The following is a 12879-nucleotide window of genomic DNA, read 5'->3' on the forward strand; positions in this document are numbered from 1 at the left end:
CATACTTTTTTCATAATTTCCAAAATTTGGAAGCCACCCTCCAAGATATCCTTCAGGTGTTGAAAGGATAAATAAGCTGTGGTCCATCCAGACGATGGAATGTTGTTCAGCAATAAAAAGAAATTAGCTATCAGGCCATGAAAAGACATGGAGGAATCTTAAACGCATATTACTAAGGGAAAGAAGCCAAGGCTGCATTCTGTATGATTCCAAGTATATGACATTCTGGAAAAGGCAAAACTATGGGGACAGTAAAAAGATCAGTGGCTGCCCTGGCCAGTGTGGTTCGGTTGGTTGGGGTTTTTATCCCACGTACCAAAAGGTTTTGGGTTTAATTCCCAGGTGTGAGGGGGGCGCACTGAAGGCAAGCGATTGATGTTTTCTCTCACATCAATGTTTCTCTCTCTGTTCCACTCCCCCTCCCCTCTTCCCCCTCCCTCCCTTTCTAAAATCAATGAGCATGTTCTTGGATAAGGATTTAAAAAAAGAGAAGACAGTAGTGCAGGAGAGTTTTAAAGCAGTGAAACTTCTCTGTGATACTATAATGGTGACTACACAGATGGCATTTTGCATTTGTCAAAACCCACGGGATGTACAACCCAGAGTGAACCCTAATGTAAATCGTTTTTAGTTAATAAAAATGTTCATGAATTGTAACAAATGTACCACACTAATGCAAAAGGTTAATAATAAGGGAAACTGAAGAGACCACTTCTTTAAGTGACTTATGGGGGATTAAATTAATTATGGACTCTATTTCTTGAGGCATTCTCCCTATTTTAGAAAAGAAAGGCCTGGGAGAAGTCAGAGTTATAATAGAACAAGGTGGGACTTAATAAAATTAACTGAAAACCATGGGGCAGAAATTTAGTTGCTAAGTATTTGGTGTTTTGGGAAAGAAGTTGCCACTTTGTTGGGAGAATTTACTAGAATTTTTTTAAATTGGCTTTTGAATGGCAGTTAAAATTTTATCCCCCCCCCCCTTTTGTGAAAATATAATACTTCAAAATCATTCAACACAACCTTTCTTCTTATATAGTTGAAAGTTTTGCCACCATGTGGATTGTTTTCCTGCCTAAAAATGAATTAGAAGAACTTATCCTCTTGCCCATTAGTTGAAGAATAACAGAAATGGAGAGAAGTTCCCAGAGCTTTCATCAGTCTTTTCTCCTCTGGTCTAGGCGTGTCTTCTATTGTGTTTTGAGTTCCGTGTCTTCTCCTGACACAGTAATGAAGGGAAGGAGCCTTGGGTCTGGTGACGCAGGTGCCAGTTCCCAGCAAATATTTACTGGCCACCTGGGTTGTGTGGAACATGGGGTGGTGGTCAGGACAATAATGTACCTCATTCTGGCCCCTCTTGACTGCGTTCTGCCAGCAGCTGGGCAGCAGAGGCACAACCAGGGCTGCTCTTATGAATAAGTGAGAGGTGGTCTCATGTCTGACAGTCTAGCCCAGCGGCAAGCCATAGCCAGCCCAGCCCATTCTTATTGGGCCACAGATGTGGCTGTTACTCCAGGGTGAGTCTCAGGCCTCTGCTTGTCATACTCTGCAAGACCCTCTGGGCAGAACCTGGGGTTTGGTGTCAGCTGGCAGCTGTAATCACAAATTGAATGTTTAACTCAGCCTTCCCCAAACCTCACCTGGATTTCTCCCAGCACCTTACATATTCTCTCATTCTCATTCTCTCTCTCTTTCTCTCTCTCTCTCTCTCTCTCTCTCTCTCTCTCTCTCTCTCTCACACACACACACACACACACACACACTGTTCCTAGAATGATCCCATCATCTTTCCAGTCCCTCTGGGGCCCTATGGCCCTGAGTTTCCTTGGTGCCCTGCTCCCCCAAAGGTGGTCTCCCCGCCGCTGGTTCTGTCTCCTCTAGTAAATATACAAAGCATAATATGTATCATTTTGCCGAAAACCGGTTTGGCTCAGTGGATGGAGCGTCGGCCTGCGGACTGAGGGGTCCCAGGTTCGATTCTGGTCAAGGGCATGTACCTGGGTTGCGGGCACATCCCCAGTGGGGGATGTGCAGGAGGCAGCTGATCGATGTTCCTCTCTCATCGATGTTTCTAACTCTCTATCTCTCTCCCTTCCTCTCTGTAGAAAATCAATAAAATATATTTTAAAAAAATAAATAAAAATAATATGTATCATTTTTACCATTCTTAAGTGTTCAATTTAGTAGCATTAAATATATTCACAATGCCCATCACTGTTGTCTATTCACCATCCTCACCAAAACCCTGTGCTGTTTTTTAAAAATATATTTTATTGGGTTTTTTTACAGAGAGGAAGGGAGAGGGATAGAGAGTTAGAAACATCGATAAGAGAGAAACATCAATCAGCTGCCTTCTGTACACCCCCAACTGGGGATGTGCCCACAACCAAGGTACATGCCCTTGACCAGAATCGAACCTGGGACCCTTCAGTCCGCAGGCCAGCACTGTATCCACTGAGCCAAACCGATTAGGACCCCTGTGCTATTAATCCATCCTCCTAGCCCCTGGCATCCACCACCTGTCCCTGATTTTGACTCCCCTAGGTCCCTCATAAGTGGATCATACAGTGTTTGTCCTTTGGTGAATGGCTTATTACACTGAGCATGATGTCCGCAAGGCTCATCCACATTGTAGCATCTGTCAGAATCTCCTTCCTTTTTAAGGCTGGGTGGCATCCTCTGTGTGGATGGACCTCATTCATTATAGACACTCAGGTTGCAGAGCAATCTGCACACACGGCTTCGCCCACCACACGTCTGGAGCATCCCCATGGGCAGAGGCTGTCTGCATGTTTGTTGTGGTGCCCACTCCAACATCCACCAAGAGCCCCAGAAGCACGTTTGACTAAGGAATGGAAAGCACTTCAGGCCCCTGTCTATTCTTTTCCACAGAATTGCTGTGGTGTCCCCTCTGTAGGTCAACTAGAACCCATCCAGATTCATCACTCCCCCTGCCTCAGGTTCTTTGTAAAACGGATTTGTCATTGAAAGTTGACACGGAAGCCCTTCAGTCAGTCACATGTTCTGTCTACTCTGTGTGGGTTTCCCGCCTCAGATCAAGGAAGGGCTATAGGGACCTGCCTGACTTTGCAGGCTCCCCAGCCCAGGTCCCCTAACAGCGCTCAGGGAAACTTCGGTCCGTCCACTTCACTGCCTTCTGCCGGCCTGACCTGGGGATGACCTGGTCCACCCTTCTAATCACTCACAAGACTTTCTCCCATCAACAGGACAAGTGTCTGTCCCTTTGTCCTTGCTGTTGGCATCAGAAAGTCCTGTGGCAACCTTTGAACACAGCTGAATGCCAGGTAGCCTTGATTTGCCTAAGGAAAAAGTCTATTTTAAACTGTAAGTGAAGCCAAATTTTTTAGGTTAGATTCTTACCGACAAAACATACATCGCCACAGTCAGAGTTTCCAGTTAAAGCAGTTACAGTGCCAGTGCCTGCGGTTAAGATGCCTGTTGTCTAGGTCCAAAAAGACAGCTGCCTCCTAATGAAACAGCCGTAAAACTTCCCCACTAAAATGGAGCACATTTAATTTGCCTACAGAATTACTGGGGACGTGAAAAATAACGCCTTTGCTGAATTTAGAAACGAAAATTTGAAAGTTTTATTCAGAAATGCTCCCTAGAAATAAAACCAGTGGGAGGTGTTTATAAGCCATTTGTTTTTTAAATAAAGACCAAAATGAAGTGACAGAGAATAAAGGATAATTCCTTTCTGAACCTTCATTTTGGAGCAGTTCAGAGATGCTGTGTCTGTAATGTCCCGTGGGAACGCATTGAGACCTGGGACTGTTTGCCCACCTTCCTTTCTGGAAGGCGCACTGCCCTGAGCCATAAGCCCCTGTCCTCAGCGTTAGCTCAAGCCCTTCCCAGTGCGCCTGGATGAAGGAGGGGAGGGGCTGATGTCACAGATAGGCGGTGAGGCCACAGAGGGCAAGGAGGGCCCATCAAGCGGCTGGAGTGCACGCTGAGAGACTGGCCCTGACTTCTGTGTTGGGGGTGGTGGTTCTCCAGGTCATCAGGTGGCACAGTTCTCTGAGTTCTGTGCTACAGGGAAGGCATTTAAGAGTAATAAGAGAGCTTTGTAGAGTTAGAATTGGGCATTATTGCTTGATCATTCACTTACTAACTTTGGTTGCACACTTCTGTGCAGAGCACTAGGGCCTGGGCAGGGAGGGAAGAGGAAGGCCTCCTGGAGGGGTTAGTCCGAGCCAAGAGCCCTTCTGTGGCTCTGCCACACCCCCCACTGAAGCCTGGGAGCTTCTTCTAAAGCACACCAGTGTCCCCTGCTGCCTGCACTCACCTGTCACAGCCAGAGTGACCATGTGTGGTTGGATCCTGCATGGGTCACAGCTGCTTTTTTCTGAGCTCTCCATTTCACCTCAGCAGAGTCGTTTACTCCTAACAAGCGAGGAGTAGGGAGATCACATAATGGGGAAGGACCTCCAGCCCCAGGGTTGTTCAAGTCGGCCTCTCCCAGTGCCAGGAAGAGGACTGCGTTCATGCCTGTCCTAGGTGGCACTGCTGATTCTTTGCTTCATCAGGGAGGGACTGAGCCCTGATAGCCTAGATAAGCATGTAGATTCCAAGCAGCAGCGACAGCCTTGCAGTAAAAGAAGTTGTCCAATACCTGATCCTACAAGACGGAGTTGACATCCTCTAACTCAGGGGTGGGCAAACTTTTTGACTCGAGGGCCACAATGGGTTCTTAAACTGGACCGGAGGGCCGGAACAAAAGCATGGTTGGAGTGTTTGTGTGAACTAATATAAATTCAAAGTAAACATCATTTCATAAAAGGGTACGGTCTTTTTTTTTTTTAGTTTTATTCATTTCAAACGGGCCGGATTCGGCCCGTGGGCCGTAGTTTGCCCACGGCTGCTCTAACTTGTTGGTTCAGTTTGTCACACCTGATGAGGCTAATTTTTGTGTTTTTACATACATGATCTCCTTTGTGCATTACAAAAGATCTTTTTATCCTGTTGCCTGGCTTCCCATCACAGTCCTTTCTCTATTATTAGCCTACTGCTGAGAGGCAGCAGTCAGTGAGGGATTCTCCCTGCTGTAACTTAATCTCTGTTTTTTCAAAAATAATTACTTTTAATTTTCATGAAAGCATTATATGCTTACTTTAGCAATACTGAAAAAATATAGAGGGGTTTCAGAAAGAAAAAAACATTTCTAGCTATAACACTCAACAGTGACTACTGTCGATATTTGGGGAGTATTTTTTATGATTATACTATTTCTGAAAAATTACACCTCCTCACTTATTTTCATTTTAAAAATTTATAAATATTTTAAAAATATTTTTAGGGATTTCACAGAGGAAGGGAGAGGGAGAAAAAGATAGAAGCATCAGTGATAAGAAAGAATCATCCATCAGCTGCCTCCTGCCTGCCCCACACTGGGGATCCAGCCCGTATCCTGGACATGTGCCCTGACTGGGAATCGAACCGTGACCTCCTGGTTCATGGGTCGACACTCAACCACTGAGCCACGCTGGTCCCGCTAAATATTTTTTATGGGTGTAGTTTTTTACTGTGATATAATCCCTTTGAATTAAGGTAGTTTCTGATATTTCAGAATCTTAAATAAAAGTGTGATGCTCCTAAAAAGAATAAAATACTTAGGAATTAACTTAACCAAAGAGGTGAAAGACTTGGACATTGAAACCTACACAACGTTGTGAAAGATATTAAAGAAAACACAAATAGAAAGACACCTGTGTTTGTGGGTCGGAAGATGAACATTGTTCAGATGTCAGTGCTGCCCAAAGGAACCTACAGGCTCAATGCAATCCCTGTTAAAATTCTGACAGTATTTTTTTCCAAAAATAAGAAAATCCATCCTAAAATCCACATGGAATCTCACAGGACCCTGATAGCCAAAGCAATCTTCAAAAAAGATGAACAAAGTAGGAGGTCTTACACTTTCTGATTTTAAAACTTGCACAAAGTTACAATAATAAAATCAGCATGGTGCTGGCATAAAGACAGTCATGTAGAACAGCATAGTGGAATAGAGAACCCAGAAATAAACCCTCTGCTATATGGTCAAATGGTTTTCGGCAAGGGTGCCACTCATTCATGAGGAAAGGACAGTCTCTTCAAGAAATGGTCTTGAGCTCAGCTAGTGTGGCTCAATGGTTGAGCTTTGACCCATGAACCAGGAGATTACCGGTTCAATTCCCAGTCAGGGCACATGTCCAGGTTGCAGGTTCAGTCCCCAGTAACAGCGTGTAGGAGGCAGCTGATCAGTGTTTCTCTTGTCATTGATGTTTCTATCTCTCTCCCTTTCTCTAAAATCAATAAAAGCATTTTTTTTTAAGAAATGGTTTTTAGAAAATTGAGTATCCACATACAAAAGAATAAAGTTGGGCCCTTACCTTACACCACACACAAACATTATTTCAAAGTGGATCAAAGACCTAAATGTAAAAGCTAAGACTATGAACTCTTGGTGGAAAACAGAAGAAAAACTTTAGACATTGGATTTGTCAATGATTTCTTGACTATGACATCAAAAACATAGGCAACAACAACCAGAAGGATAAATTAGACTACATCAAAATGTAAAACTTCTGTGCATCAAAGGTCACAATCAACAAAGTGAAAAGGCAACCCACAGAATGGAAAAAATATTTGGAAATCATTTATCTGATAAGGGATTAATATCTAGAATTTATAGAGAACTCCTACAACTCAACAATAAAATAACAAATGATCCTATTTTAAAATGTGCAAAGGACTTGAATAGACATTTCTCCAAAGAAGAAATACAGATGGCCAATGAGCACATGAAAAATGATCAACATCACTGATCATTAGAAAAATGCAAATCAAAATCACAGTGAGATACTTCACACCCATTAGGTTGACTACTATAGATAGATAGATACATACATACATACATACATACATACTAAATAGTACATACCAGGTACATACATGCTTTGGCAAGGATGTGGAGAAATTTGAACCCTTGTGCACTGTTGGTGGGATTGTAAAATGCTACTGCGGAAAACTACATGGTAATTCACCAGAAAATTAGAAATAGAATTACCATATGATCCAGCAATTCAATTTCTCAGAATGTACCCAAAAGAATTGGAAGCAGGGACTTAAATAGTTTTTGTGTACCCAGGATATAACAGTATTATTTACATTAGCCAAAAGGTGGAAGCAAACTAATGTCCATCAAGGATGAATGGGACAAGACGGGGTCCATCCATCTAAAGGCAGGCATATTATTTGGCCCTAAAAGGAAAGAACGTGGATGAACCCTGAGGACATTGGGCTGAGTGAAATAATCCCATCACAGACGACCAATTCTGTCTGGTTCCACTCCGATGAGGTCCTTAGAATAATCAGACTTAGACAGTGGGATGGTGTGTGTGGGGGCTGCGAGAGGGGGTGGGGAGGTAGTATTTATTGGGGGACCAAGTTTCAGTTTTTCAGGATGGAAGTGTTCTGTGGATGGATGGTGGTGATGGTTACACAACAATGTGAATGTATTTAGTGCCACTAAACTGTGTACTTAAAAATGGTTAAGATGATAAATGTTATGTTTTGTGTTTTTTAGCAAAATTTTTTAAAGTTAAAAAAATGTGGTGCTCACTCATGGCTACTATATTTCTAGAATGGATTCCCAGAAGTAAAATTACTTAAGGAATCTTGACACATATTATCAAATTGTTTTCCAGAACAATTTATAGATTTTTTGGCAGGGTTACAGCTTGCTTTTACCAGTATTGAGTAATTATAATTCTTACTAATTATTGCTGATTTGATAGGTGAAGAATTACTTTTTCATACAATTCTTGATAATAGTTCTTTTGTGAACTAAATCATTTAAACATTGAGGCCTCAGTTTTTTTCTAACCAGTTATAGTATATTGTTAACTCGTTGCATTTGTAGCATTTATATTTCCTTTTGGTGTTCAGAGGAAACATACAGAAATTTGAAACTTTTTAATGTGAGCAATATCCCTTAGGGGTTCAGTGTTTTTAAATGTTCGTTTCTGCTTGAAAATTGATATTCACTTCCCTTTTCTTCTAAAGGCTATGGAGACTTGGAGTTGTCATTTCCATCTATTTAACTGCTTAACCCAACTCAGATCTTACTTTGGTATGAAATTAAGACTTAAGTTGATTTTCCCTCACATATAGCCAACCAGTCATCCTTGATTTGAGATTAATTCTTTATCATAATATTACACTTGTATAAATATATTTATCAGTTTGGGGCTGTTGCTTCTGTCCCATCAACTTGCCTCCTAAGCCCATATCACACTGTCATTAATTTATACACTTTATAGTTGGTAGAACTGTCCTTTTCTATTAGAAGTGTCCTCATTCTTCTTGCTTCTTATTTTTCCTGGTGAACTTAAGGATTATTTTGTCAAGTTACCAGGAAAATAAAGAGACCCAGGTGAATTTTGACTATAAACCAATTTTAGGAAGAATTAACACCAGCCTATTTATAGTATTTACTAGAGGCCCAGTGCACAAAATTTGTGCACTTAGGATGGGGGGGGGCGGGTCCCCTCAGCCTGGTCTGCACCCTCTTGCAGTCTGGGAGCCCTTTGGGGATGTCCCGGAGCAGGAGCGGGCCTAAGCTGTCAGTCGGACATCCTTAGTGCTGCTGCAGAGGCAGGAGAGGCTCCCACCACTGCCGCTGTGCTTGCCAGCCGCGAGCCCGGCTTCTGGCTGAGCAGTGCTCCCCCTGTGGGAGCGCACTGACCACCAGGGGGCAGCTCTTGCATTGAGTGTCTGCCCCGTGGTGGTCAGTGCGCATCATAGCGACCAGTCATTCCACTGTTGGGCTGAAACCCGCTCTCCGACATCCCCTGAGGGGTCCCAGATTGCGAGAGGATGCAGGTCAGGCCGAGGGACCCCACCAGTGTACAATCGAGGCTGGAGAGGGACGTAGGAGGTTGGCTAGCTGGGGAGGGACTGCGGGAGGGTTCCAGGGCATGTCCAGCCTGTCTCAGTCCCAATCGGCCGGACCCCAGTAGCAAGCTAACCTACCGGTCAGAGCGCCTGTCCCCTCGTGGTCAGTTTACATCATAACGATTGGTTGACTGTCTGCCCCCTGGTGGTCAGTGCACAGTCATAGCAAGCAGTTGAGCGGCCTTAGCATATCATTAGCATATTATGCTTTGATTGGTTGAATGGCCAACCAGACGACCAGACACTTAGCATATTAGGCTTTTATTATTTAGGATGCTTCCAGTCCAGAAACATACCTTATCTTTACTTGTTCAGGGTTTTTCCTTCCCCATATTATTGATTTTTTTGTTTCTCTTTTAGAGTGTGTTTCATTGGTGATTTCCAGATTGCAGTCTTTTAGTTCTTTAAAGAACTTCATATGCATAAGGCTCAAAAGAGCATGCAGAGTCACTAAGAAAGTTGAGATCCTTTGATCTAAGACCATTAGGGGAAAATGCATCAGGAAGTGTCTTCACTTTTTCTTTGACTTCTAATCTGAATGTTTTATATAAAGACTAGGGGCCCAGTGCACGAATTCGTGCACCTTGAAAGGAACTGTGGGCCACAAGACTGCGGTAGGCACAGGGGCGGTTCTTGGCCCATTCTCCGCACACCCACCTGGAACCTCCCACCTCGGTCACCTGTTCCCTATCTGCCAGCAGCCCCACTCCCGCCGCTGCCACTTCCATGCGCTGATGGCGCGGAGTGATTGGGGCCAGCGCCAGCAGCAGGTGCTACTGGCAGCTGCTGCCCTGATCACCCCTCAGGAGCCGGAGGAGAAGGAGAAGCCCTCAGGGGTGATTGGGGCCAGCAGCTGCTGCTCACATCCACTCACGGCACCAAGCAATCGGCACTGACACCAGGCACCAGCAGCAGGTGTGAGTTGGCCGGCTGCAAGTGTGAGCAGGGCCAGCCCCGGTAGCGGGTGCGAGTGGGACTGTCACCGATAGCGGGTGTGAGAGGCGGTTGCCGGGCCCGATTGCCACTCAGGAGCAGGGGGAGGTGGAGAACCCTTCAGGGGCAGCTGCCCATATCACACGGTGTGATATGGGCAGTGTGATATGGGCAGCTGCTGCTTGGACCCACGGATGTCACTGAGTGATCAGGGCTGGTGCCAGCAGCAGGTACAAGTGGGACTGGCGCTGGCAGCAGGTGTGTGCGACGGGTGGGACCATGGGGCACAGGAGCAAAGAATTTTCAGTAACCACCAGAGGCTCACCCAGTTGACATGACCTCGCCCCATCTTGGTCTGGTGCCCTGCTCACCTGCTCCACCATCCTACTGCAGCCAATGCCCACCATGTTCCATGCTCGCCCCCTGGTGGTCAGTGCACATCATAGTGACCAGTTGTTCCACCTTTCAGTCTATTTGCATATTAGGGTTTTATATATATAGATTCTAGGTGGTATTTCCCCCTTATTTTGCATTCTGATTCATTATCACAATCTTAGGACAGGTACTTGCCTCATCTTGTCTCAAGTGAAAAATTAAAGTATTTGAGGGCAGGTCTCTGTGTTTTTAAAGTACAGACCTGCAGTAAGCATGTGCTTCTGGACCCGTAACCAAGCCCCCTGTACCCCTCATTCCTAATTGTACTTAAGTCTGAGTTCATCTGGCATCACTCCGGGGGTGAGGGGGAGCCATTTCACCCACCTCCAGCGAACCCAGAGGGTCAGCACCCAGAATCTAAATTCTCGTCACCTGACTCCAAGCACAGGCTGTTTTTGTTAAGCCACGTCTGCTGTTCAAATGGCAGAGGAGCCAGGCAGGTGTGAGGCTCCTCACCGGTGCCTGCTCCCTGTTACTCGTTATAATTTCGTGGCCAGCTATAGACTCCAGCAGCATCCTCAGCTCTGTGGAAGCGGGCGGGCGGGCGGGGGGGGGGGGGGCGGGCACGGGCGGACGGGGGGAGTGGGCGAGGGTAAGGGTGGGATTTGGTGTGTTTTTACTTGTTTATTTGTTTTTAATTCTCACCTGAAGATACATTTTTATTGATTTTGAGAGAGAGAGAGAAACATTGATGTAAGAGAGAAACATCCATCAGTTGCCTCCCATTCTCACCGGGATCAGGAATTGAACCCGAAATCTAGTTATATGTGCCCTGACTGGGAATTGATGTAACTGCCCACCCTAGTTGTGTTCCAGGTGTTTCTCCTTATTAATATATTTAAGAACCAAAGGGTTTTTACATTCTTGTTCATAAGTGAGCAAGAGGGGTGGGGGAGTTGTGTGAGAAATTATAAAAAGAGGTATGTGGTTCAGACAGACTTAGTTGTACATGTGAAGAAATGAGGAATTTCTTAAGTCCTGCCTGCCAGAGAGATTATTCTTAGAGTTTACTTGTTCTTATTTCGTGCTCATATATTTCTTAGTGTAGGGAATCTATTCAACCCTCCCCCACCCCACCCAGGATATTCCAATTTAGAAACTATGTCTTTCTCCTTGGAACAGCTTTTTCATTAGCCTTTTTTATAAATAAAAAATTAAGATCTGAGCAATAACTTTTAATACTAGCCCCATAAAAATAATTTTAAAATATTTTTAGTTTTAAATATAAACAAAATATCTAAAACATAAAAGTATCTAATATGTTGACATCTTTAAAATACAATAAATACTGCATTTTGTTTTGTCTTTTTTAAACTCCTACTTTCTAGCAATTAAAGTTTTCATTTTCCATATAATTTCATTTTTTTAAGTTTTAACTTAATTTTTCCAATAAAAATTAGAGCTCAAGAAGAACCAGTGTTTGATGATTATAAGTTTATAACTTGGTGGTAGGAGAGGTTGACAAGAGCCCAAATTTATGAATTGGGACTGTGTAATATTTGAATAGCTGTTTGCTTTAAAAAAAAAAACACACCTGGATTGCCAAGATGCTAAATAAAATACAGACATTAAAGTCATTAGACCTAGAAAATAGAAGGCGGCCAGTGGGTATAAAATCCATTGACTTTGGGATACCAATTAGGGGACTACTGAAATTTCAGGTTCCGGTACAGATACCCACACACACTGGTTTTGGTAGCTCTCAGTCATCTGTTTACAGTCTGGCGGGGTTATGGCCTCAATCCTGCCCCCTTAGAGATGGGATCTTTGCCTAAAAGTTATTGAAATGAATACTGCAGAAAGCCAAAAATGCCCTGGCTTCCCGTGCACGCTGACAGCCAAACTGAAGGCTCTTTCCATTTGCAGGTTTTTTTTAGTGTCATTTTAAGTTGCAGCTTCCGGCCAATCGGCGGGCTCCGTGCCTGCTGACATCACGCGGCAGCCAGTTCCCTCCAGCTGCAGAGCTTCAGTTTGTCTTTTTTTTAAAACTAAAATGGAGGCTGCTTTCTTGCCTTAAGGAGTCCATTGCCTTCCCCGCCGAGTCTAGATGTTGACATGTAATAAAGCGGGGGGCAGGATGGTGGTGGATGCGGCCAACTCCAATGGGCCTTTCCAGCCCGTGGCCCTTCTCCATATTCGAGGTAAGTTATTGTGCGTTTCACTGAGTCGGAACCTTCTGTGGCTAGTTAATAAATGGCTATTGTGCTTCAGATACGACCAGCAGGAAGTCCTTTCCAGCAGAATTCACGGTTTCACTGCAGACTTAACCAGGGGCGGCTGGGCGTGTCCCTGCAGTTTGGCTTTTTACGTTCTACTCACAGAATTTGAGTCTTGAGAGAGGCCTTGCATGCATAGTTCAAAGCTGGTTTTTCTGCTTTCTGCTCGCTCTCCCATCCCCCTTTCCGAGCTGTGCTGATGTCAAAGGATGTGAAGTCACCGCCTGGGGAAGGTGTTGGGTGGGGGGAGGAAGGGGAGGCGGGTGGCAGTGCCTGGCCAAGTTGTCTGTCCGTCCGCAGAGTTTCTGTTACATCTATGCTGCTTAATACTGCGAAGGTT

General features: G+C 44.4%; 1 protein-coding gene across 6 annotated transcripts in view; it reads left to right on the top strand.

Moving 5' to 3' along the window:
- The window catches only part of LOC139010083 (serine/threonine-protein phosphatase 2A 56 kDa regulatory subunit gamma isoform-like), a 137792-nt gene that overhangs the window by 28991 nt on the left and 95922 nt on the right, over positions 1-12879 (top strand). For 2 of the 6 annotated variants that reach the window (XM_070414207.1, XM_070414210.1), the window contains exon 1: positions 12285-12464. The exons of the other annotated variants lie outside the window; for them this stretch is intronic. In XM_070414207.1, coding sequence (XP_070270308.1) covers positions 12371-12464 — 94 coding nt within the window. In that variant the 5' untranslated portion in view covers positions 12285-12370. Of the gene's footprint in view, positions 1-12284; positions 12465-12879 lie in introns of those variants that run through there. 6 annotated transcript variants of the gene reach the window in all.

Source organism: Myotis yumanensis, unplaced genomic scaffold (genome assembly GCF_028538775.1).
Source record: "Myotis yumanensis isolate MYYU_CA2020_CCGP unplaced genomic scaffold, mMyoYum1.0.hap1 SCAF_1, whole genome shotgun sequence".
Classification (NCBI taxonomy): Eukaryota; Metazoa; Chordata; class Mammalia; order Chiroptera; family Vespertilionidae; genus Myotis; species Myotis yumanensis.